Genomic DNA, 23,334 nt, shown 5'->3' on the forward strand with positions numbered 1-23,334 from the left:
GCAGCAGGCAGGTCAGTGCAGCAGCAGGCAGGGTCAGTGCAGCAGCAGGCTGGGTCAGTGCTGCAGCAGGCAGGGTCAGTGCAGCAGCAGGCAGGGTCAGTGCAGCAGGCAGGTCAGTGCAGCAGCAGGCAGGGTCAGTGCAGCAGGCAGGGTCAGTGCAGCAGCAGGCAGGGTCAGTGCAGCAGTAGTTTATATCAGCACAGCAGTAGTTATTATCAGCCCAATATCTGAAAAGTGTAGATGATAAACAAGAACAGAATGTTTACTCAGCTTCCATTGGGGACATAGCAATTTTAATGTCATAGTCATATTGCTACTAGGATTCTGTTCATGGCTTTTATGGTTGTTTATAAATGCTTAGGTCTTAAAGTCTTATAATGTTTGGGAGATTCTAAAGCCCATCTCCCTTTCTGGAGTAATGTTTTTTAAAAGAAATACGAATAAATCTTAGTTCCTTCCAAATGAAAAACAAATGAACGTAGGATCCCCTGAGTTTCCAGCTCTCAGCTTCCTTGTAGTTTAGCTCGTGCTCGTCAGGGTTAGTAGCAACTTTATTTTGATCCCCAAATTACCAATCAAACACTCCCTTAGCAAAGACGTGGTAAATGAATTTCTCCATGAAAAACTTAATTAATGAAGCATCTTTATTTCAGTATCTTAAATAGTGGTGAAGAAGAAATATTCAACAATGAGTGTGAATACGCAGCCAAAAAGAGGAAGAAGGAACATTTTGGAAATGACACAGCTGCTCACAGTAAGAGTGTTTTCATGATAAGTCTAGACTTTTACGTATTTAATGTATATGCTACCACAATGAATTGCACGGCAGTGCTCTGTGAGGCACAGGGGCGGAGGTGTGCGCTCACACACTGTGCTCAGTGCTGCCCATGTGTCTGGGGCAGACTGCTGACAGCTCAGCTGTGTGCTTGGTAAGGTTTATGCATCAAACATGGCAAGCCTGAGGCTCATGTCTGCTTCTGAGTGGCCAGGTATGGCCCTGTGCTGAGTTTCTTTCTGAGCAGGAAGGCCCCTAGGAGGGATTGTCTAGATGTGGGGACATGGAGAGCGAGCACAGGAGCCAGCGCTGGGCAGAGCTGGGACAGAGGGCAGTGGTGGAATGGTAGACGGGCTTGAGGAAGTTCTGTCACAGCTCTGCCCACCTTGGCACATGGCACGAGTACCTGTTAAGGTGAGAAGAAGGTGGAGCCATGTGAAGCAGCTTCATGGTCTTACTCATGTGCACCATGTATGGCTGTCACAGGCGGTAAGACCAGGACCTTCTAGTTGGTATACAGTGACACAGAGATAAGGTAGGATTTCTTAAGCATTTATACTTTGGTACAAAAATAGCAATTTTCTTCTAAGTTAATAAAGTATGGTAGTGTCAAAATTAATAACTTTTCATGGACAGGAGTCTAAGTACTTCCATGATATTAGGGAATAAAGTGCATTTTAACACTTATCCAAGCAGAGGCATCTCTTAGCTGGAACAGGGAGTCAATGTTAGCATGCCCTGTCATCAGAGTGTCCCTAAAATACTGAGGTTGAGATGACTTTCCAGGTTTTAAAGACATTTCATCTTTGTTCTAGGTTTTTATCGTGAAAAATGGATCTACGTCCATAAGGAAAGCACAAAGGAAGTAAGTGTGCATTAAAGGAGTGTGCAATGTAAGTAAGTGAGTAAGTGTGCATTAGAGGAGTGTGCAATGTAAGGAAGGAAGTGTGCATTAGAGGAGTGTGCAATGTATTGTTTCTGTTGAGTATGCCACAGGGATTAGTCATGTTATAATTCATAATTATATTCATTAGCAACATGAGGTCACCACAAATGCCATGAGCCCCTCCTTCCACAATGCAAAGTTGCTCATGGGAAGCTACATCGAGGCTGGCTCTGCAGAACGCTGTGGACTTTTATCTGTATGTGATTGCTAAGCTGAGTCACTCTAAGGGTGCAGTTTTACATTACACAAGTATGAGGTTAGGGTTAGTTAAATGTTCCAGAAATGGTAATATCTTTTTTTTTTAATTTATCACATTTATTTATTCAGAGTGTGTGTGTGTGTGTGTGTGTGTGTGTGTGTGTGTGTGTGCGCGCTTACCTGTTATGGTAGGGATGGGAAGGTCTACTTGTAGGAGAACTTGTAGGCGTCAGCTTTCTCCTTCTACTGTAGGTCCTGGGACTTGAACTCCAGTTGTTAGACTTTGTGGCAGGTACCTTCCCAGTGATGTCTTTAAACTATCTCAGCTTCCTAGAAGATACTTGATTGTGGGAAAGAAAGCTTACTTGGTGATGGTTACTGTCCTTAAAGTGGTTGTCCAATGAGTCCAGTCCTTGACATACATACTACTGAAAGACTGTCAGAGCTAACCTAATTGTACAAAGCCAAGCTCAATTAAATATCGCCCCTACTTTGTGAGTCGTGTGGATTCCATCTGGGAAAAGCAACAAGGGGAGGTTGTTAGGAGACTGCCAGGGTGTCCTGTGACTTCGTGGGATGGGGTCTGATGTTAGGAGATTGCCAAGGCATCCTGTGCCATCCTTCATCCCTGTAGTGACCCAGGTCGTTGCAGACAGGTGCTCCTGAGTACATGCTAACCTTGTACTGTGTGAGGGTCGTCACCGCGGAGAGATGTCCTCACCACCATAAGGTTTTTCCTTAAAGTGAGATATACCTCAGATTCTACACTGTGCTCTACCCTTTGTTCCCCACAACTCCACAGCAGTGCTTGGTGTGTTGCACACACTGAGAAAACGTGGGTCTCAGTGTTTCCTGTGAGTGTGTGGTTGGGTTGTACACGTTAGGGCTGTTCTTAGAGCTGTGTCGTCTCCCCACGCGATCAACAGATCCGTTGCTGTCTCCACTGCTCCTCAGCAGCCCTGGCAACCTTTCACTCAGAGTCCCCTGTGGTTCCTTACTGCCCTGCAGCTCACCTGCCCCCAAAACTCTCAACTGGAAATCTGTGTAGTGTACGTATTTCAGATGCAGAAGGAAGGTTTTAAGATCTGTCCTGACCTGAGGTGAAATCCATACAGATCGATACAGAAAACAAAAGAGATTTCAGACAGAATGCCAATAGTTTACTTATATTTCACCCTTGATTCCCAGACCTCTGTATCTCATTGTAGTAGTTGGCTTTTGGCGTGCTCAGCTCACATGATCCCAGCTTGGGTCATATACCCTCAGGCCTGCTCACACCTGTTTTTCAGAGATGCCTCCGGTTGCCAGTGGCCCCCGTAAGGCTCACTCCTTGGTGGTTGGACACATTTCCAGCAGAGCAGTGAGAATTCCCTGCAGAGAATTGCTCCCTGAGTGTGTACAGCACCAGATCCCGAGGCCTCCTGTCCTCCCACCCCCTCCCCCTTGTCCCCAGCAACAGAAAGCAGAGTGGAGTTTCACTAGTACTCACTCTAGCAGCAATGTGAAAAACTGCCGTGCCTCCTGTCTCAGTAACACACAGTTGGCTTACGTTTAGTATTGCTGTCTTTGCTCTGTTCTCATTTATGTCTGACATGGGTTTTAGAACTAATACAAATACCTTTCACTAGAGGCTTTTATGCCCTAGCCGGTGTCAGATGTTGACTGACTTTCCTTGGCTGGCTGACGTCCCTGCCTGTCTGATGTCTTGTAGAGGCATGGCTACTGCACCCTGGGAGAAGCCTTCAACCGGCTAGACTTCTCAAGTGCCATTCAGGACATCAGGAGGTTCACTTACGTGGTCAAAGTAAGTGGTTCTTGCGGAAGCAGCTTTGATGACTCCCGAATGACTAGTTTGAAGGTTACAGGTATGAGATTACATAACGGGTCACCTGTCTATGTACAGAAAGGAAAGGGACAGCTCAGGAGAAGATATGGAGGGGGGTTGCAACACTTAGGTCACAGTTGCAAGTCCCAGAGGCCACAGGAACTAAGACATTGCAGGGTCCTTTTCTTGGAAATGCCTCCCACGTTTGAGCTCATGAGGACCCCTGATGGTTCCACATGCATGTTCCACTTCTCGTGTTCACCCGGAATGAGCCTTGTTGTATACACAGGAACAACTGGCCAGTAGACAAGAGGATTTCATAAGGACTAGAACTCCAGAAAGTCTCCCTGCAGTACTGACGGCTGTTGAGGAGTTTCTGCCTTGGGCGATCTTCAGAAGGGCGAGGTCTTTGCTGTGATAGCTCTCATGCAGTTTGCTTTTGTCTGTGGCTCATCCACGCCACTGCATTGTGGGTAAAGCACCAGTCAGGCTTCACACCGGCCGGCCCGTTCCCAGTGCTGCCAGAAGACTCTCACTGCCTCCTAGGCGGTTAGAAGTGTTGCTGCAGGACAGAGATGTGAGACTGGATGGCTCTTGACCTCCGCTAGTGTGATATGTAATGTGTGATTCTAGACAGCACGGGTGGGTGCAGGCGAGGCAGCCACGGCGTCTTCTGGTGTCCAGTGTACACAGGGCAGTGGCCCCTGACCTCCTGCAGGGCATCCAAGTCCGCTGCCCTGGTGATGGACCTTGTTTAGGAGTGGAGGAGTTAAGCATCCAGGGAGGACACAGGCCAGCGCTCACAGTACCAGTGCTGCCAGCTCTAAAAGACCTCTGTAAATAATCCTCTTTACAAAGTAGAAGTGACAGTGACGGGGGCTGGAGAGATGGCTCAGTGGTTAAGAGCACCGACTGCTCTTCCAGAGTTCAATTCCCAGCAACCACATGGTGGCTCACAACCATCTGTAATGGGATCTGATGCCCTCTCCTGGTGAGTCTGAAGACAGTGACAGTGCACTCATATACATAAAATATAAAATAAGTAAATCTTTAAAAATAAAACAAAACCAAAAAAAAGTAGAAGTGACTTATTCTGTTTCTAAATAAGAAGTTTTCTTAAAAGAGTCAGGACTTATGCCTATTCAGAAGATAATTAACCCTGCCCTGCTGGCTGGGTGTCAGCTTCCTGGTGCTGCGATGAAATACTCTGACAAAAAGCAACATGAGGGATGAAGGGTCTTGTTTCAGATCACAGGGAGCTTTGGTGTGCCACTCACTGTGGTGGCAGCGCTGGGCTGGCTTGTGTGTCCTCAGTGGTGGCCGCCCTGGGCTGGCTCCTGTGTCCTCAGTGGCAGCAGTCCTGGGCTGGCTCGTGTGTCCTTAGCCCTTTGGTTCCTTCTACACTTGTTTGTTATGGTTGGAGGTTGTTGGGTTTGAGCAAATGCTCCTTCTGTGTTTATTGAGAGGATTGTGAGTTTTCCTACACTGTTAATGTGCATGCGGCTGACTGGTTTCCCATGAGAAATGGCTCCCTTCATTTTAGGAGTCCTGAGTGGTGGTGAAAGGCTTGCTGTGCAGCTGGTTTCTGTGTCCTGGAATTGGGCAAGGGAGCAGATTTTAGTATGGTTTGTTTGTTGGTTTGATTTTTTTTTTTTAAATAGGGTTTTGTCCTGTAGTGGCTTGTTGATTTTGTCTTCTAATTTGCTTTTGGTCAATACCAAATATGCAAGTCTCATGGTGTGCATTTGGAAGACGTCCTTGCCTTCTTGGAATGTTTTGAGAAGAAATGGCATTGGTTCTTTACATGTGTGGTAGCACTCAGCGGCAGAGCTGTGTGACCCAGGGTGTTTCCTTGGGAACCCTTGTCACACTGCCTCAGTCTTGCTGTCCACCACAGCTCTGTTGAGGGTCCGTTGTGCTGTGAGGCATTCTCCGGCTAAGATGAGAGCAAACTATGGTCCAGATGTTATCCCATGCCACAGAGCTGTGGAAGGGAGGAGAGACAAGAAGGTGACAGGTTTGTTGTGACTTGGAACAGGCAACTGACATAGCTGGATGTTTCCTCTGCAGCCCGAGAGGGCAAGAGAGTCATGTAGTCATGTATTACAGAAGTGCCTTATGAACAGAAGAATGGAAGCCCTCCTGAGGAGTTTCTGTAAGTTATAAAGACATGTCAGAATTAAGCCAAACCTTTACTGTATCAGTAGACGCTAACAAGTTGGTGAAGTGAATGTTTCTAGTTTGGGTCAAAAAGTATCCCAGCTCCAAGTCATGCATAGTAAATCCCCAGGATGTAGGAACCTGATGTTGGGAAAGAGAGTGGGAAGATACAAGTAAGAGCGGAGAGGAGCGGAAGCAGGGGAGGACACAGCAGGCCCTGTGCAGAGCCAGCAAGGCTCAGTGTGTAACAGACGGTGGTTGTGCGGCCGCGGGAGGCACCGGCGGCAGGGAGAGCCCTTGTCTTTCCATCATGGTTGGCGTCACTTAGATCCTCACATTGATCTTCCTTGGTTCCCTGATTTTCTTCAGTGTTTGAAGTGGCACCTGAAGAGCTTGGGTGTGACAATCTTTTAAAATCTCAACTTAGAAGGAAGCTTTTGACAGTGGGTCAGAGCATGAAGGAGCGTGTGGAGAGTCTGCTAGTGACTAGGACCCTCGCAGCTAGGAGGCCGAGTGTCTATTTATCTCACCGGCCCATAGCGGACCTGTGGAGACTCTTGAGCAGCACAGAAAGCAGGTCTCCTTACCTCAGGAGCTGGAGTCGTCCCCACCATACACAGAGAGCAGGCCTTCCCTGAAACCACCTTACTGGAGTCTTCATATCAGTGCATCTCACACCGAGCTCCACTGGGTGACCACGGTGTTTCCATAGTTAACAGGCGGCTTAACGTTTCTCTTTTTTCTTCAAGCTACTGCAGCTAATTGCGAAGTCCCAGTTAACCTCACTGAGTGGAGTGGCACAGAAGAACTACTTCAACATTTTGGATAAAATCGTCCAAAAGGGTATGATTATTACTGGAATATTTGTTGTCTTTTTTAAAATAAAATATTTATTGATTAATAATTCACAGAGTATACAACCTGGCCATTTACACATTCATTAATTCTTAATGCAGCATATTCATAGGAGTGGGAAGCCATTGCTGATTTTAATTTTATAACATTTCTGACAGTTACATGTCATAGGATCAGGTAGGCAAGCCTTTGCAGCATTTTCTAAATTAGCGATTTATGGGGGAGGGCCCAACCCATTGTGGGTGGTGCCATCCCTGGGCTGATGGGATTGGGTGCTATAAGGAAGCAGACTGAGCAAGCCATGAGGAGCAAGCCAGTGAGCAGCACCCCTCCATGGCCTCTGTGTCAGCTCCTGCCTCCAGGTGCCTGCCCTGTCTATTTCCTTGGGTGGTGAACAATGATGTAGAAGTATGAGCTGAATAAACCCTTTCCTCCCCAGGTTGCTTTGATCATGGTGGGTTGTTTGTTTGTTTGTTTTTTGGTTTTTTGTTTTTTGTTTTGGTTTTTTGAGACAGGGTTTCTCTGTATAGCCCTGGCTATCCTGGAACTCACTCTGTAGACCAGGCTGGCCTCGAACCCAGAAATCCACCTGCCTCTGCCTCCCGAGTGCTGGGATTAAAGGCGTGCGCCACCACGCCTGGCTTGATCATGGTGTTTTATCACAGCAGTAGTAACTAAGATGCTTCCTCACCCCCTTCTCCCCCTGGTCCCCCTCCTACTTAGGCAGGCAGCCATAGCCGCTGAGTGCCTGTGACTGCAGTGGCCATGGTGTGTTTAGAAGGCGGCATTTCGTCGCACTCCTCCCTGTCCGTTGGGGTCTTACAGACTTTTCATTTATGTTTGAGCACTAAGTGGTCACATCCCCATCAGCTGGACTCGTGAAGCATCGCTGTCTTAGCCACCACTCAGTGCAGAGATAGGCTGCTCTGCCCAGGCTCAGAGCGACACTGGGCTGTGACTATAAAAGTCAATACTGGAAACAGTCTAACGTGTCCGTCCAGCAAAGCTGTAGTCATAAGTCCGTCCTGCCAGCCCACCCCAAGGCCTGTCGTCTCTCCAGCCACAGGCTTGTGAGCAGGTCTACAGTACCAGACTGACATCTCCTGCCATGGAGCAAACTCTGAAATCCAGTTAGTCAGAAAGGAGTTAGTTGTCCCCACACAGAGCAAACACTGAAATCCAGTCAATCAGGAAGGAGTTGGTTGCCCCTCCCTCCCCCCATGCCATTATTGCACCTGCAGCACCAGAACTTTGAAGTCTAAATCTTAACTGGAAACTTGGTGCAGGGCGAGGGGCTTTTTCTGACACCAGTCTAGAAGATAGGTCTCTCCAGCAGCTAAGCCTTGTGCTCCCTCCAAGGAAAGAGGTAATCCCAGAGAGGCCCAGTCCTACAAAGGTCCTTGTCCTTTCATGGTTAACCAGTCACAGTTCATTCAACCCTTGGGTTCCGTAATCCCTAAGATTGCAGCTTTGTGACTTAGGCACCGTGTGAGTCATACTTTCCTTTTCATTTAATACACCTTTACCTGTTAGTGACGATAAGTAAAAGGGACTTTACTCTCTGTGTATACGCTAGTGTATATGAGCTGTTTTAAATATTCTCCTTATCATAAGTATAAAAGAAAACGTACACTGACTACTTTACAGGCAAAATTGTAGACCCAACCAAAAATTTAGTCAGGTAGCATTTTAAAGCTTTTAAAATTCTTATTATTAACAGTTGTTATATCTGAAAAATGATGCCACTTTTAAACTGCCATGAAGTGAGCTCCTTGTTTTTTAATATGATAAAATACATATGGCATAAAATTTATCACTTTCAACAATTTTCAGCATACTGTTCAATAGCACTGCATGCATGTACATCGCAGCCACTGCTATGTCCAGAATGGCTTCTCTGTACCTGATACCCTGCCCCCACCACTTTCCCCTGGCCAGTCCCTCCTCCTACCCCATCATTGCATCTGTGCCTGCTGGCTGCGGAAATGGTGTGCACGGAGTCATACAGTGTCCTTCCCACGTCAAACTTCTTGTTTGAGCTCATGACACACACCGGTCAGGATTTCCTTCACCTCTTAGCTTGAGTAATATCCCAGTGCGTGAAGGGGTCACGTTTTGCTATTTCTTCTTCTGTCGACAGACGTTTGGGCTATAAACTTAGACAGCGTTAACAGTAGTCCTTGCTTGGTTTTGGTTTTTCAGTTCTTGATGACCATCAGAACCCTCGCCTGATCAAAGGCCTCCTCCAGGACCTGAGCTCCACCCTTGGCATCCTGGTGAGAGGGGTGGGGAAGTCAGTGCTAGTCGGGAACATCAACATCTGGATCTGCCGCCTGGAGACCGTCCTCAGCTGGCAGCAGCAGCTGCAGAACCTCCAGGTGACAAAGGTAGGTTTCTTTTCTTTGTTTGGTTTTGGGGGTTTTCTTTTCTTTTCCTTGTCTCTCTCTTCTTTTCCTTTCCTTTCCTTTCCTTTCCTTTCCTTTCCTTTCCTTTCCTTTCCTTTCCTTTCCTCTCTCTCTCTCTCTCTCTCTCTCTCTCTCTCTCTCTCTCTCTTTCTTTCTTTCTTTCTTTCTTTTTTTTTCCCCAGAGACAGGATTTTGCTATGTATCTCTGACTGGCTTTGTAGACCAGGCTGGCCTTGAACTCAGAGATCCACCTGCCTCTGCCTTTGGAGTGCTGGGATTAAAGGTGAGCCCCGTCACACCTGACCTAAATTTATTTTTATTTGACACAAAAATTGTATGTACATAGGAGATGCAATGTGGTGCTTTATAGATCTGTGATGTGTAAAGACTACATCAGGGCAGTTGGCAGCCATCACCTCGTGTATTCATCAGCTCTCTGAGGTTTTCAGAGCGTTGTTGTTAGCGGTGATATGCCACTGTGCTAATGAGCAGTAGACGTCATCTCTCCTATCCTGGGCCCATTAGCCATGTATTCCCTACCCTTTTCTGTCCGTCTTTCCCCAGATTCTGGCTACCACTGTTTCACACTCTACTTCTTTGAGACCAGTTTTTTCCTTCCAGCATGTAACTTAGAACATGCGGTATTTTGTTTTACTATTCTTGACTTCTTTCATAGAACAGGATAACCCATGGTTCCGTTCATACTGCAGAAGATGACAGTATTTCATTTCTTCTGTGGCTGAGTAATATATAACATATTTTCTCTATTAAGTCACGTCCAAAAAAAAAAAAAAAAAAGTCACGTCCATGGGCACTAGGCTGACCCCAGGTCTTGGCTACCATGAATCCTGCTACTCTAAGCACGTGACTTCAGTTCCCTTGGATGGATGCATACAGCATTGCGGGTCACATGGCCGTTCTGTTTCTGTTGTCTCAGGAGCCTCCCCACAGCTCTTCTCTTTGCTTATTCACACCCATCTGCCAACAGTCCTGAGACTTCCCCTGCACCAGCTCAGCACTGCATTTGTCATTTGCATCTCTCATGATTAGATTAGTGATGCTGGCTGTCTGCATATCCTCTGGAGGTGTGTCATCCAGCTAATCCACCCTTCCCTGAGTCCTGCACTTCCCTAGCATCTGTACATTAACCTATCAGACCAACAGCTGGCAGCTGTCCTCACCCTCCGTGTTGGGCGTCTTTCTCCCTCTCTGTGCTACAGAAGCTTGTTTGCTTTGTGTTAACCATATTGTACGTCATAAACACGCTCAGTGTCAGTGAGGAGGAAGCTGAGATTTAACAGTAGATACAGATAGAGCTGGGAGGCCGCACAGACACCAGGCCTGTCCCTGGGTGAACCGCAGCGCAGCCCATGTTCACTTCACTTGCTGCCATGAAGCAGGGTCGATGTCATCAGCAGTTCCACATTTCAGATCCACCGTTTTCTAGGTATTTTTCTAGTTAAAATAGAGCAGGGGCAGGCATGTCCAAGGATAACTTCCTGAGCACAGGGAAATCGCTATGTGCCAGCCCCATGAGACGATGCTATGTGGTAGCCCCCATGAGACCACCCTGCAGAGCAGTGAAGAAGACTGAAGTGACCGTCAGAGCACATGGCCTCTTCGCTGTAGTCTTGCTGAAGCTGTCTCTACAGCATGGCCATTGTGTTTTGTTGCAGGAAGCCCCTGTGTTTTCTCCACGTGACACCGCTGTGCTTCCTTTCAGCAGGTAAACACTGGCCTCACACTCAGTGACCTGCCCCTGCACATGCTGAACAACATCCTGTACCGTTTCTCAGATGGCTGGGACATTGTCACCCTGGGCCAGGTAACACCAACCCTGTACATGCTCAGTGAAGACAGGCGGCTGTGGAAGCGACTGTGTCAGTACCACTTTGCTGAGCAGCAGGTGAGTGCGGGCAGCTGGCCTTGCTGCTTGTGGGTTCTTCTTTCTTCCTTCCTTCTCCACCTTCCAGCCCTCTAACACTAGATAAGGAGGAAGGAAGGATAGAGCGAAATGGAGAGAGACTGTGAATGCCATCGGTCTGGTTGGAAAGGGAGTGACATTATTGTTAGACGACTTCCTGATGAATAGGAGTGTCGGTTCTGTGGGGCAGTGTGATCTTCACCATCAGGATGATATCTGATTTCTCCTTGTTTCTTTTTTGCTCACAACTGTTTAACAAATGGTAACCCAATAACAACCACCCACCCACCATTGTTCAACCAACAACCCAACCCAATCCCTCCACCCCCAAGGCTTCTTGGGGCCCTAGCATTTATACCCTCTGAAAAACCCCTAGAATTCCAGACCTTACACGGTTGCAGAAACTATCTACAGCTGGTAAAGTCATAGCCCGGCTAGAGTACGAGGCAAGTCACAGTCAGCTGCTGTGGATAGTCTGAAGCAGCCCCGTATCCCACACCTGGGTTAAAACAAAACCATAGTCCCACGATATTCCTGTGGTTTTTAAAGAAACCAAGATCTAACTAAAGTGTGCAGGTCAGTCCCTGAGTCAGGCCAGCTGGCCACCATCCTTTGCCCTCGAATGAAGGTGGGGAGCACTTGATAGCAGCTAGAGGATACCAAAGTTGCTTCTGAATTGTATCAATTACAAGGCTCATGTTTCATATTGAAAAGGAATCATGATTCTAAAAATGTCCTAGTACCAAATTACTTAACTAGCTGAGTTGTGTCCTGTCTCCTGGGAAAGGTCACAGTGGTCTCTTTCCCTGATGAGTCCCACTCTGGCTCTGCCCCCTCCTGTCAGCCTGTCGTCCTTGCAGTTCCCGTGCTTCCCACTTGGTGGCACCATCTTGAGGTCCTGTGTCTTGCTAGTTGATGCTCCTGCTCCAGAGTGAAATCCCCACCTTTGCGTTTCTGCAGCATGTGGGCATCCTGGCTCACTGCATCAAGCAGTGCCTGTTTCATTCAAGGATAGGAAGCAGCGAGTGATGCATTGTCTGTCTTACGGATGTGGACATACCTGGGATGCTGGAGCATTGTGACGTGGGGGCCAGAGTGTGCCTGGTTCACGGCAGATGTGGGCAGAGCAGAAAGCAGGTCCCATCAGAAGAAGGAATCAGGGGTCTTAGCCACAGCTGAGATTCCACCCAGCTTAAAAAGTCCAGCAAAGCACCTGGAACACAGGGCACCTTTTATATGGCTCTCAGGATCTTGCTTGAGAGAAACACTGGTGTGGACATCAAAGGCGGTAGTCAGGGGTGATGTACGTGCCCAGCCAGGACCCTAGGAAAGTCCTAAGCAGAGCCCCAAGGAGATGCCCAGACCCAGAGTGAGCCTGTGAGAGCGCAGGAAGCTCTGGGTTCTCAGGCATGGAGCAGTGCAGCCAGGATGCTGCAGATGGGTGAGCATGGAACTGGGTCCATGGGACTGGGCTGTGCAGAGGCTGGGCCTGAGAATGGCTCGGTAGGCAGGCTAGCCCACCTAGCAAGAGGCATAGCTACTCCATCTGAGTGGGAGTGGACGTCCATTGCTCCCTGCATCCTTAGCCATCCTGACTCTTCCTACTCTCTTCTTATCTCTTTCTCAGCGGCAACTGTGTTTCCGCCCCCTCCTTTTTGAGATTAGATTTGAGCTGGCATCAGAAATGCAGGAGAGAGTGGTTGATCTTTTGGAGGAAATATTTAGAGCCATGGATAGAGTGATGAATAAATGTCTGTCTAGGATGGGCCCTGTGCATCACACATTGCTCTGGGACCTACCTCCAAGGATACCATAGGGCAAGGCCAGGGCTCGGCCTGGGCCACCAGAACCCCTGGCAGGCGTTATATATCCAGACGTCACACGTCCTTCAGGAAATCGGCTGACTGTTGGTTTGTGAGTCCTGGAAGTTCCTTGATGAAAGACTGTAAAGGTTAAAGGTCTGTTTACAACAGTGTTCACCTTCTATAAGAACTTAGAGTAGAATCATCCGTTAGCACCTGTGAGAGCGTCTTTTGATGCATATTTTCTTGATTGAATCACAAAACTGAACTGTGAGATGTTACCAGTTCTTCAAGAGTGACTAACAGCAGCAGGCTCCTGGTTTCTCAGGATCAGCAGTAGCTTACAGCCAGGGCAGGGTCCGGCCAGCACTGCAGGCTAGGAAACACCTCAATGAAGCTGAAGGCTGTGTAGGTCCTGGGTCAGCTGTTTGTAGTGACAGCAGCAGGAGCCACTGGCAAGATGTGTGTGATGTGAGCAGCTGACGTAGATGTGAGACGTGAGTAACAAAAAGACCCCAGGTTCTTATGCAGAGGAGAAACACCCGGGCATGTGGGCGTTCCTCCTGGGAACACTGGGCATGGAGCCGTGAGGAGGGAAGGCAGAGGTATTTTTGTCTCTAGCTCATGTTTCCATGGTGCTTAAAGGACACGGAGAGCGCTCCAGCCAGGCCTGTGACGGCCCCTCTGCTCTTCAGGCTGTCTTAGAAATCAGAGTCCCTCATTGGCTCCATTATTATTTCCAAACGAAGTCCTTAAAAGGTGTGGCTGGTTACATGTTGTACAAGAGATTGTTTTCAGTAATAAGAAGCGAAACACTCCTAAAAGGCCATAGCACACTTAGACAAGGGCATCTTTTCCTAAATGATCGAGGACGTGCCTATTGGCTCCGCAGTTCCGATGCACGCAGACCTGATCTAGCATGGGTCTTGTTTTCTCATGGCCCAAGTTACATTGCCCACACCCTTTGGTAACACCTCACTCAGATGCTACCCGGTTTGTGTCTCTGTCACTGTGCTTGGTGTTGGGACACCATTGTTGCCTCAGGAACCTTGTGCCATTGGCTGTCGTCTCAGCCTCCCTCCAGCCCGAAGCAACCCCTCATCTGCTTTCTGACTGAATTTCCCGGTCTGGATTGTGGTGTAAGCAGAATATTCACCAGTAAGGCTTTTGTGACTGCGCTCCACTCCCATAGTGCCCTTCATGATGTATCTGTAGCAGGAAGTAAAGCTTCATTCCTTTGGGGACTACAGAGTCCATTGTGTGCGTGTGCGCCATGTTTTGCTACCCATTCATCTGGTCGGGACACTGGATTTCCTCACACCTTGTAGCTAGTAGGATTGTTGCTGTGACATCCATTGATGGGTTTCAGTGCAGACATGTTTTTCATTTTTCTGAAATAACTTATCAGTGGTGGAATTACAATTCACTTGCTGTGTTTAACCCCTGGAGAAACTGCGCTGTTCTCCATCGTGTCCACACCATTTGCATCCCTACCAGAAGTATACTAGGCATTTGACTCCCTACAGCATCTCCAGCACTTGCTGTTGCCTGATTTTCTAGTTAGTGCCACCCCCATCGGTCCAAGGTGGCATATCCTCTGCCTCGGGTGGATGCCATGTCTTCATGAGGACATTGACCATGTGTGGGTCTTGGCCGTAGAAATGCTTCTCCGAGTCCATTCTCCATTCTTAAGAAGTGAGTGTGCTTTATTCATCCTGCATCCAAGTCTCTTACTAAATACTCAGCTGTCACAGACCTCCTCCCGAGCTGTCTTCTGTCTGTCTCACAGCTACTTGCGGGCACTGTGTAGGAACACCGCGATTTGCCTGACTTGTTCCTCATTGATTTAATCCAAGTTTAATTTCAATCTTAAAGTGTTTCGTGCACTGCTCTGCCTTAAAGAAAAAAAGGACCCATTAAAAACCATCAGATAATTCTGAACAGAACTGTCTCTTTTTCAGTTTTGTAGACATTTGATCCTTTCAGAAAAAGGTCATATCGAGTGGAAGCTGATGTATTTCACGCTTCAGAAGTATTACCCGACCAAAGAGCAGTACGGGGACACGCTACACTTCTGCCGCCACTGCAGCATCCTCTTCTGGAAGGTAAGGACTTCAGGCCGACTGGGAATGTGAGGACAAACTGTTCGTCCGCATCTTAAACAGAGAGGGGAGAAAACGGGAAAGAGTACCCGCCACGGGAACCTTACTGAAAGCGTTCTGCTAGACACTGGGAGCGGAGGTGGGGGCACACAGGTATACTCGTGCTGGAAGGCCATCAGGGCTGAAAGCTGAGTGCTGCACTCTTCTAAGTGGAGGCACTGACCTTGCCGCAGCTGTAGCCTGCTCTGAGCACCCACCCTGGAGCACCTACCCTGGCAGCGCCTCACACCTGGCCTAAATAAAGAACTTGCACATGTGTGCCCACGCCCTCTCGGCAGACCTGGAAGTCAGGCCCACTGCTCGCAGGGGATCAGGGCAGCCTTTAGCCTCTTCTCTCAGAGCCCAGTTCGTCGGTAGGCAGAAGGGCCGTGGGAAGCACAGGCTTCAGAGGAAATGTGCACGCTTAACAAGACTGAAACTTTTTATCCGCAAAGACTGATCCTTTACGGAAACCCTTAAATGTCCCTAGCAGTAACCTTCATACCTGAACAGTAAACCAGGAGTCCTTCATCCCATTGTGCTGTCTTGAAATCTCACCACCCGTTTTGTCTCTAGTTACAATAGTGTGTTTCCCGCAACCAGAGGAGAGTCCCCGTGTCCCTTCCTCCCCTGGTGGCCGCTATATCGTGCTCACATGGTTCTGCTTAACATTTATCTAAATTGGGGACACAAGACAAGCTCTTTCTTTTTTTTTTTTAAGATTTACTTATTATTATACATAAGACACTGTAGCTGTCTTCAGACACACCAGAAGAGGGCATCAGATCTCATTACGGGTGGTTGTGAGCCACCATGTGGTTGCTGGGATTTGAACTCAGGACGTTTGGAAGAGCAGTTGGTGGGTTCTCTTAGCTGCTGAGCCATCTCTCCAGCCTCCCCGCCCCCTTTTTAAGATTTACTTATTTATTTTATGTATATGAGTACACTGTAGCTGTCTTCAGACACAGCAGATCCCATTACAGATGGTTGTGAGCCACCATGTGGTAGCTGGGAATTGAACTCAGGACCTTTGGAAGAGCAGTCGGTGCTCTTAACCGCTGAGCCATGTCTTCAGCCTACAAGGCAAGCTCTTAATTGTTGGCAGTGGACAACTGTATAAAAATGTTGTTCATTTCAAACTCCATTTATAACTGCCTAGCCTTTTATTCTGATGTCCAGAGCCAAGCAGAGGAGTGCAGCTGTGGATGTTGCTGCTGTCTCCGGCAAGGACAGCCGAGGAAGAGTTTGTCCTCTCCGACCTTGGTTCTTTTCTTTCTGAAATTTAAAAATTGTGGGAAGTGCCTCTGCAGCAGGCGGACCGTTCTCTAGAACTCTCTCTTGAGAGCAGGGTCTTTGTAAGTTCAGTTTGGCCTCAGTTCCCCGCTGAGATTATACGTACACAAACGACAGCCCGCTAGTGTTCCATCTTCCCCAGACACGGGCTGGGAAGGGAGCCCCGTGCTGGCCCCGAATCCAGCAGGATTCTGTGTGTGCTCAGCAGCTCCTCCCAGTAGTCTCATGTAGCATCCTGTCTCACTGGATGCTCTGGAAGATGAGGACCTGACTCTGTCCCAGTCCGCATAGATGAGACTGGTAACGTTCAGTGTGAATTAACACACCTCCTAGAAAGAGCTTTTCATTTTTTTCCTGAGATTATTTTATACTATAGAAATATTAGATGTATGGATACTTGTATGGAGGAAGAAGGCTTGTAGTTTGTATATGTGATACCAGTTTTTCTTGGACTAGTATCTTAAAACATTTGGTGCTTTTCCTATCTGCTAAAGGAAGCAGCGCAAAGAAAGATGTTTGCCTTCTCCGTGCCATCTCTGTGTGGGGAATGTAAAATGTGTGTGCTGCACACGTTCCATGAAACATGCAGGCTCTGGGCATTTTTAACTGGAAGATGACCTTCAGTTTTCCAGAAAATTGGCTTGCGGATTTCTACATTTAACTGGCCTCACTTGCCATAGTGATCACAATTCAGAACAAGTCATGAAAACGCAGACTCCTGCTGGTCTGGGAGACAAATGGCGGGTGGGTACCAGGCTCAGCAGGATGTCGTGTTAGCACAGTTCTCCCACCTCCCATCTGTCCAGAGGCCCCTTTGAGGATTGTTTTCAAGCCTTAAGTGTGAAGTGTAAGGAAGACCACCTTTCTTAATCCCCGAAGCTGTTAAATGGCTCCTTTGCCAAGGTATGCCACTGTCCGGAAGCATGCTTCATGGGAGAGCATGGGGGTACAGGCAGGCAGGCCCAGGTGACCGGAGAGCTACAGTGTTGTGGCTTTGGAATGGTGCCTGCTCTTAAGGGAACACTGCTGACTGAGACACACACAGGGGACTTGAAGCCTGTTAGGAATGTGGAAGTGGGGTGGCAAGTCCTCACCTGGCCCTGTATATGGTCAAGATCCACACTATGGCTGAGCGTGTCTTGTCTTGTGCCTGGCGAGTTCCACAATGACCGCCTGTCCTTATGGGGACGCTGTGCCTTCTCCCAGGCTGGTCTCCCATCGCTCTCCTGCTGCACTGGGGCGATGCGTCTTCGTTTTCCCAGTGCTGTGCAAGACTGAGCCGTTTGCTCCCACCCAGGTTACCAGCACAGAGGCCGCCAGTCGGTGTGTGCATGTCTCTCTCTGTCCCTACTCAGCTTCCTGACTGGGTGAAGCCTGTCAGAAACTAGGCCGAGAGGGTAAGGGAAGCTCTGATGGAGATGTAGCCTTTCTGCGTCCCTTTCTTGTCTCAGTATTTCGGTAGATGGACACTTCCAGTGATGCTGAGGTCTCTGTAGGCAGAAGCAGACTTGACTGAAGCAGTCACAGGGCAGAGATCGCAGACCCCCTTTTTGGCCCGTCTTTGTAAACTGCCCCCCTGTGAGCAGAGATGAAGTACCACTCGCTCCTGAGCAGGGAACAGCAGACTCTTCTGTTAGAGCTCACAGGGCTGCCCACCTCACACAAGCAACAGCAGATGTTGGTGCGCTGCAAGAAATTAAGCATCCAAAATGGATGTCTGACCTTGGGGTGCATGCAGTTTGCAGTTAGCTACACTGTTATTCACAGAGCAGACCCCTAGGACGACGAAAAGGATGGGTGGCTTTCCCCAAACAATCTGGTTCCCCCGTAGGAATATGAGGCCTTGCAGATGGTCGGTGTGGCGACCTTAAAAGGAACGAAGTGGAGCTGTTTCTCTTGCCCTGGGCTTTCTTCTTTCCTTTTTATTTGTATTTATTTCTCAAGACAGGTTTTTTATTATGTGGCCCTGGCCTGAAGCTCCTCCTTCGTGTAGGCCAGGCTGGCCTTAATTCATGAGACCCAGCCTTCCAGGTGCTGTGAGGCACTGGATTAATGGCACTGGCTGGGTACCTGGCTTTGTATCTTTTCATATCATACCTGGCTAGAGTATCTTTCTAATTGTATAAATATGGGGTATCCTTTCAGAATGTTTTATATTGCTCCGACTTAGTTGTGTAATGTCTTAGTTCTCCTCACAGATGTAGCCTTCCGCCTCAGGCTGAGCACACGCAGCTCCGTCTAACCCTGACTTCTCCTTCCTTTCCTCTCTTTGCTGCTTCCTTGCTGACTGCACGGTGTCCAAGGACTACCACCTTGCTTGGTTGTTGAAGGTACTTCCTGTGTGCTGTTCCATCCTGTGCACTGTCCTCGCCCTGTCAGGTGACAGCTGTGATAGCAGCTGTCGCTATCAACAAGCTAGACTTCTCCCAGAAGCAGACTGAAGAACCATCCCTGCTCCTCAGGGTGGTCGGTCTGCTGCAGGCCAAAGAAGCAGCTCCTGCCATGCGGAGCCTTCCCAGGTGGTGTGGGTGCAAGCTCTTCCTCTTGTTACTTCAACAAAAAATAATCACAGCTCTTTGGTTTTGGATAGTACCAACTCCACACACCTACTCTCGAGACAGTGCTTGTGGTGTGCCTCCATTTCTGTGTGTGAGGGCGACCACTTAGCCACCCCACCCCCTGAGCCTGCAAAGGGAAGAAGGAATCAGGAGGCAGCAGGGGGGGGGGGGGAACCAGGAGGAGCAGCTTCCGTGCCTTACAGGGCGACTAAAGAACGTTGTCACCTGTTAATAGATGTGCTTGGGGCCACCCAGAAGCTGATTCCCAGCAAAATCACGTCATTTGTGTGGCAGTGAGAGGGACTGGGATCCACTCAGCAAAGTGCAGATTGTTCCTGTAGCTGTTGAAGCCCGTGCGCTGACCTGTCCCCCGACTCTCTCCCCAGGACTCGGGACACCCCTGCACCGCAGCTGACCCCGACAGCTGCTTCACTCCTGTGTCTCCGGAGCACTTCATTGACCTCTTCAAGTTCTGATGGTGCACTCAGCCCCGTGCCCTTGTCTACAGCTGTCCCTTGTGCTTTCTGTGTCGTGTAGTTGGTGTGAGTATTCTGTGACACAAGTGACGACAGGCTCAGTGACTGCCTGTACCTGTGCAACCCTCGCTTGCTCCTTGGAGAACCTGACAGGACGCTGAAGATGTGCGGGCAGTTGTGCACCGTCAGTGAGGGAGAGAGACCCCGACTCCATTTGTACTTCTTTCTTGACACTCTTCTCAGCTTATAAAATTTGCCGTTTTGTATATTTTTAAATATGGATCAAAAAGAGTCTTGGATACTCAGCCCCATATTTTGTGCTGAACTGACATGAACAACCGAGAATGTCCTTCTTGGTTGTCAAAAGACAGTTTTCCATCCTACAGTAATTGGGATGAAGAACAAAACAGTTGATCCTTGTAAATACATTATGCAGAATATTTATTTTTCTTAAAATGTATTTTCACAACCCCAGTGGCTGTGGCCAAATGAGTCCTCATTGAACACGAGATGGAGCTAGGAATGCACGTGGGGCTGTGAACTGGATGCACTGGCCATAGCTAGCATCAATGTCCCCGTGTTTCCAGGAACCCCTGCCATGAGGCCATCATAGATCCAGACTCGGGATGTGGGCTCCAAACCAGAATAGAGCCTCTGCCAAGGAGCTGGAAACAGCCCAGTGAGGCTGAAGTTCTCTTGTAGAAATTCCTTTCCTGGGTAAAGTGATGAGCCATGTTTATCTACTGATCAGCTTCATCAAATTCGCATCTAACTGAATGGTAGTGTCTTTAAAATGTGCTGTTTTATTTTAAAAATAATGCATGTGCACTTTAGAAATTTTTGAAAATAAAGATACATGAAAGAAAGTTATATAATTTTTCTGCAACAATAACTGTGCTTGCTAAAGTGATGTTCAGCTGTGTCCTCCATCATCTAAGGAACCCTAGAGTCAGGAGCCCTAAGCGCATCATCTCTTTAAACTTCCTAAGCACATTACAATTTCTAACGGGCATAGCTATAGATAGAGAGTAACCGCCTAGTTATAGATACAGAGTAACCGCGTAGTTATAGATACAGAGTAACCGCGTAGTTATAGATACAGAGTAACCGCGTAGTTATAGATACAGAGTAACCGCATAGTTATAGATATAGAGTAACTGCATACTTCTAGAGTAACTGCATAGTTATACAGATAAAACATTTCATTTTCCAGTCTTACACTTTGTCCTCAACTGACAATTAGCCAAGAACAACATTTATAACTGCCACCTGAGTCTCTTTGACACAGTGCAGACACCCGGCCTCCTCGTGCACACTAAAGTCAGCATTTCTTAAGACTATAAACTAGCTGCCAGCCAGTCACAACCAGAGGACTAGGTACTGAGGTCCTGGTTTCCATTGACCTCACAGAATCACGTGGATGGAGCAGCGCATGCGCAGCAGGCTGGGTGTGTCTGTAAACCAACCAAGCATACCTTCAGTGTATTTCTTGGCTATTTCCCGTGTCCCTGTCTGTTGCTTTGGGAACTTGCTCTTTATTAGTTTTTAAAGGGTTCATACTTTTTTTTATTAGTGTGAGCACGTGTGACAGGCAGCATGGGGAAGAGAGGGCTGCTTGGATTCACGGTTTTGGGGGTACGATCCACTGAGGCCCAGGAGACGGCTGATGGCAGGCGGCAGGCAGGAAGCACAGTGAGGCATGCAGGAGTTCTGCTCGCTTCCTCTTTTACAACAGGACCAGTTCTTGGAGAGCTTCATGCGGTGTATTTGATCCCATTCGTTCCTGCTCTCCAGCCGCACCCCAGCTCCCCACAACACCCCAACTTTGTTTCCCTATTTGTAACAGCCCATCGCTTCAGTTTGTGATGCTCATATGCCCCTGGTATGAACGAGGCTGTCCACAGAGCTTGATCAACTTACTAGGAGCCACGCCCTTAAAGAAAGCCGACTATCCACAAGCCAACATACTATAGTTCCTCAGGTAGGGGTGGAGGCTCATGAACCCCTCCCCACTGCGTGCTAACAGCCTTGCTCTTGTGCAGAAAACCACCTCCGTGGTGGGTTCGTGAGTGCTGCGGTTCTTCCTGCCCAGTTCAGAACCTCTGTTTGGCGCCAGTCCTCCCTGCCCTCGGGCCTTACAGTCATGCTGCCTCCTCTGCAGAGCTGAGGACTGTGACACGGGTATCCCCACCTGTGCGTGAGTTCTCCATCCACACTGACGCTCTCTGCTTCGACCAGCTGTGCATTGCTTTCGCTTCCTTAAATAAACATGGTGCCAGCATTTTAAAAAGTATTACTAGCCGGGCATGGTGGCACACACCTTTGATCCCAGCACTTGGGAGGCAGAGACAGGTGGATTTCTGAGTTCAAGGCCAGCCTGGTCTACAAAGTGAGTTCGAGGACAGCCAGGGCTATACAGAGAAACCCTGTCTCGAAAAACAAAACAAACAAAAAAAATTTACATTAATAAAGAAGTGTGTACTTTATTAGCATAATTTTCACACTCTTTCCCTGCTTGCTAGTACTAATTTCAGCTGAACACACAGGCCACACGCAGGATTTGATTGTGATAAAACTCTGTTATTCATTAGCGTAAATATCTACAAAGTTGATAGTTTTAAATTAAATTACCTTTGCACATAACCACACAGACTCTCAGATTTGGATGCAGCATGCCTCTACCTTGTGTTTAAAAATATTTTATAATCTCACCACCTTGAGAATCTTCAGTATAATTGAAGCAAAAAGTTGAGAGAACTTTTCAATACACAACGTCCAGTGAGAACAGAGATTCCTGGTGGTTTGAATGAGAATGGCTCTCATAGGCTCCTGCTTTGGAATGGCTCTAGTTAGTGGAATTGTTTGGGAAGGATTAGGAGGTGTGGCCTTGTTGGAGAGGATAAGCCACTGGGGTTGACTATGAGGTTTCAGAAGCCCCCACCAGGCCCAGTCTCTTTTGCTCTGCCTGCAGCTTTTTGAGAACATGAGAGCTCTCAGCTACTGCTCCAATTTCATGCCTCGCTGCTGCCATGCCCCCAGCCTTGAAGATCATGGACTAACCCTCTGCATCTGTAAAGTAAGCCCCCAATCAAATGCTTCCCTTTATGAGTTGTCTTGGTTATAGCATCTCTTCACAGCAATAGAGCAGTAACTAAGACAAGGTTTATCAAAAGCCATCTTGTTTGAGGCAAAATAAATATAAACTTCATATTTTGTTCCTTAATGAGAGTTTGACTTTCATACTTGTTTTGTCCTGTCACCTTCCAGCTCTTCCCCCTTCCCTGTCCTTGTTTTAGTTCCCAGCACTACTGAAGTCCAAGGTGCCACTGTTGCTCATTGACTAGTGTGACATTTACAGGGTGGGGATGTCCAGAGGCTGTGGGAAATAGTCTACTCAGGGAATATAGCGGTTTCACCAGGCGCCCTGAGCACCTACATGGGGAATATTTTTCCTGAAATATGTATTTCAACTATATCTCACCCAAGTTCCATGTTGTGAGTACTTCAACTGAAAGAATATAGCTGATTAAATAATTAACACAAATAATCCCTGATGTTGTAAATTTTAATCCACTGCAGTAATATAAGAGGCCAGAAAACCAAGCCAATATTAACTCCTCCAAAGATTACTCATTCTATGATAATGGCACCCAGTAAAAGTGAACTAGATGAAATTCCAGACAGGACTTGGAAAAAAAATGGCTGTAATTGTGGCCAAAGAAGGAAAGATTCTTTTTCTTTCTCTCTCTCTTTCCATCCTCCCTTCCTTCCTTCCTTCCTTCCTTCCTTCCTTCCTTCCTTCCTTCCTCCCTCCCTCCCTCCCTCCCTCCCTCCCTCCCTTCCTTCCTTCCTTCCTTCCTTCCTTCCTTCCTTTCTTCCTTCCTTATTTCCTTCCTTCCTTCCTTCTTTTCTTTTTAGGAGACAGGATCTCACCATCGTAGGTCACTCTGGTGGACATGGAAGACACTATGTGACT

The 23,334-nt window shown here is 47.9% G+C and overlaps 1 protein-coding gene across 4 annotated transcripts in view; it reads left to right on the forward strand.

The window, feature by feature from the left end:
- Positions 1-22,581, forward strand: part of Fbxo25 (F-box protein 25) — a 35,140-nt gene extending 12,559 nt beyond the window's left edge. The window contains exons 3-11 of one of the 4 annotated variants that reach the window (NM_001359061.1): positions 654-754; positions 1,591-1,640; positions 3,631-3,723; positions 6,654-6,747; positions 8,962-9,146; positions 10,888-11,070; positions 14,852-14,995; positions 18,628-18,654; positions 19,269-20,250. In NM_001359061.1, coding sequence (NP_001345990.1) covers positions 654-754; positions 1,591-1,640; positions 3,631-3,723; positions 6,654-6,747; positions 8,962-9,146; positions 10,888-11,070; positions 14,852-14,995; positions 18,628-18,654; positions 19,269-19,358 — 967 coding nt within the window. In that variant the 3' untranslated portion in view covers positions 19,359-20,250. Of the gene's footprint in view, positions 1-653; positions 755-1,590; positions 1,641-3,630; positions 3,724-6,653; positions 6,748-8,961; positions 9,147-10,887; positions 11,071-14,851; positions 14,996-18,627; positions 18,655-19,268 lie in introns of all 4 variants that reach the window. The other 3 variants (NM_001347316.1, XM_030243729.1, NM_025785.3) reach the window with 3 other exon arrangements.
- Positions 22,582-23,334: the final 753 nt, after the last annotated feature.

This window comes from Mus musculus, chromosome 8, assembly GCF_000001635.26.
Source record: "Mus musculus strain C57BL/6J chromosome 8, GRCm38.p6 C57BL/6J".
Lineage (NCBI taxonomy): Eukaryota > Metazoa > Chordata > Mammalia > Rodentia > Muridae > Mus > Mus musculus.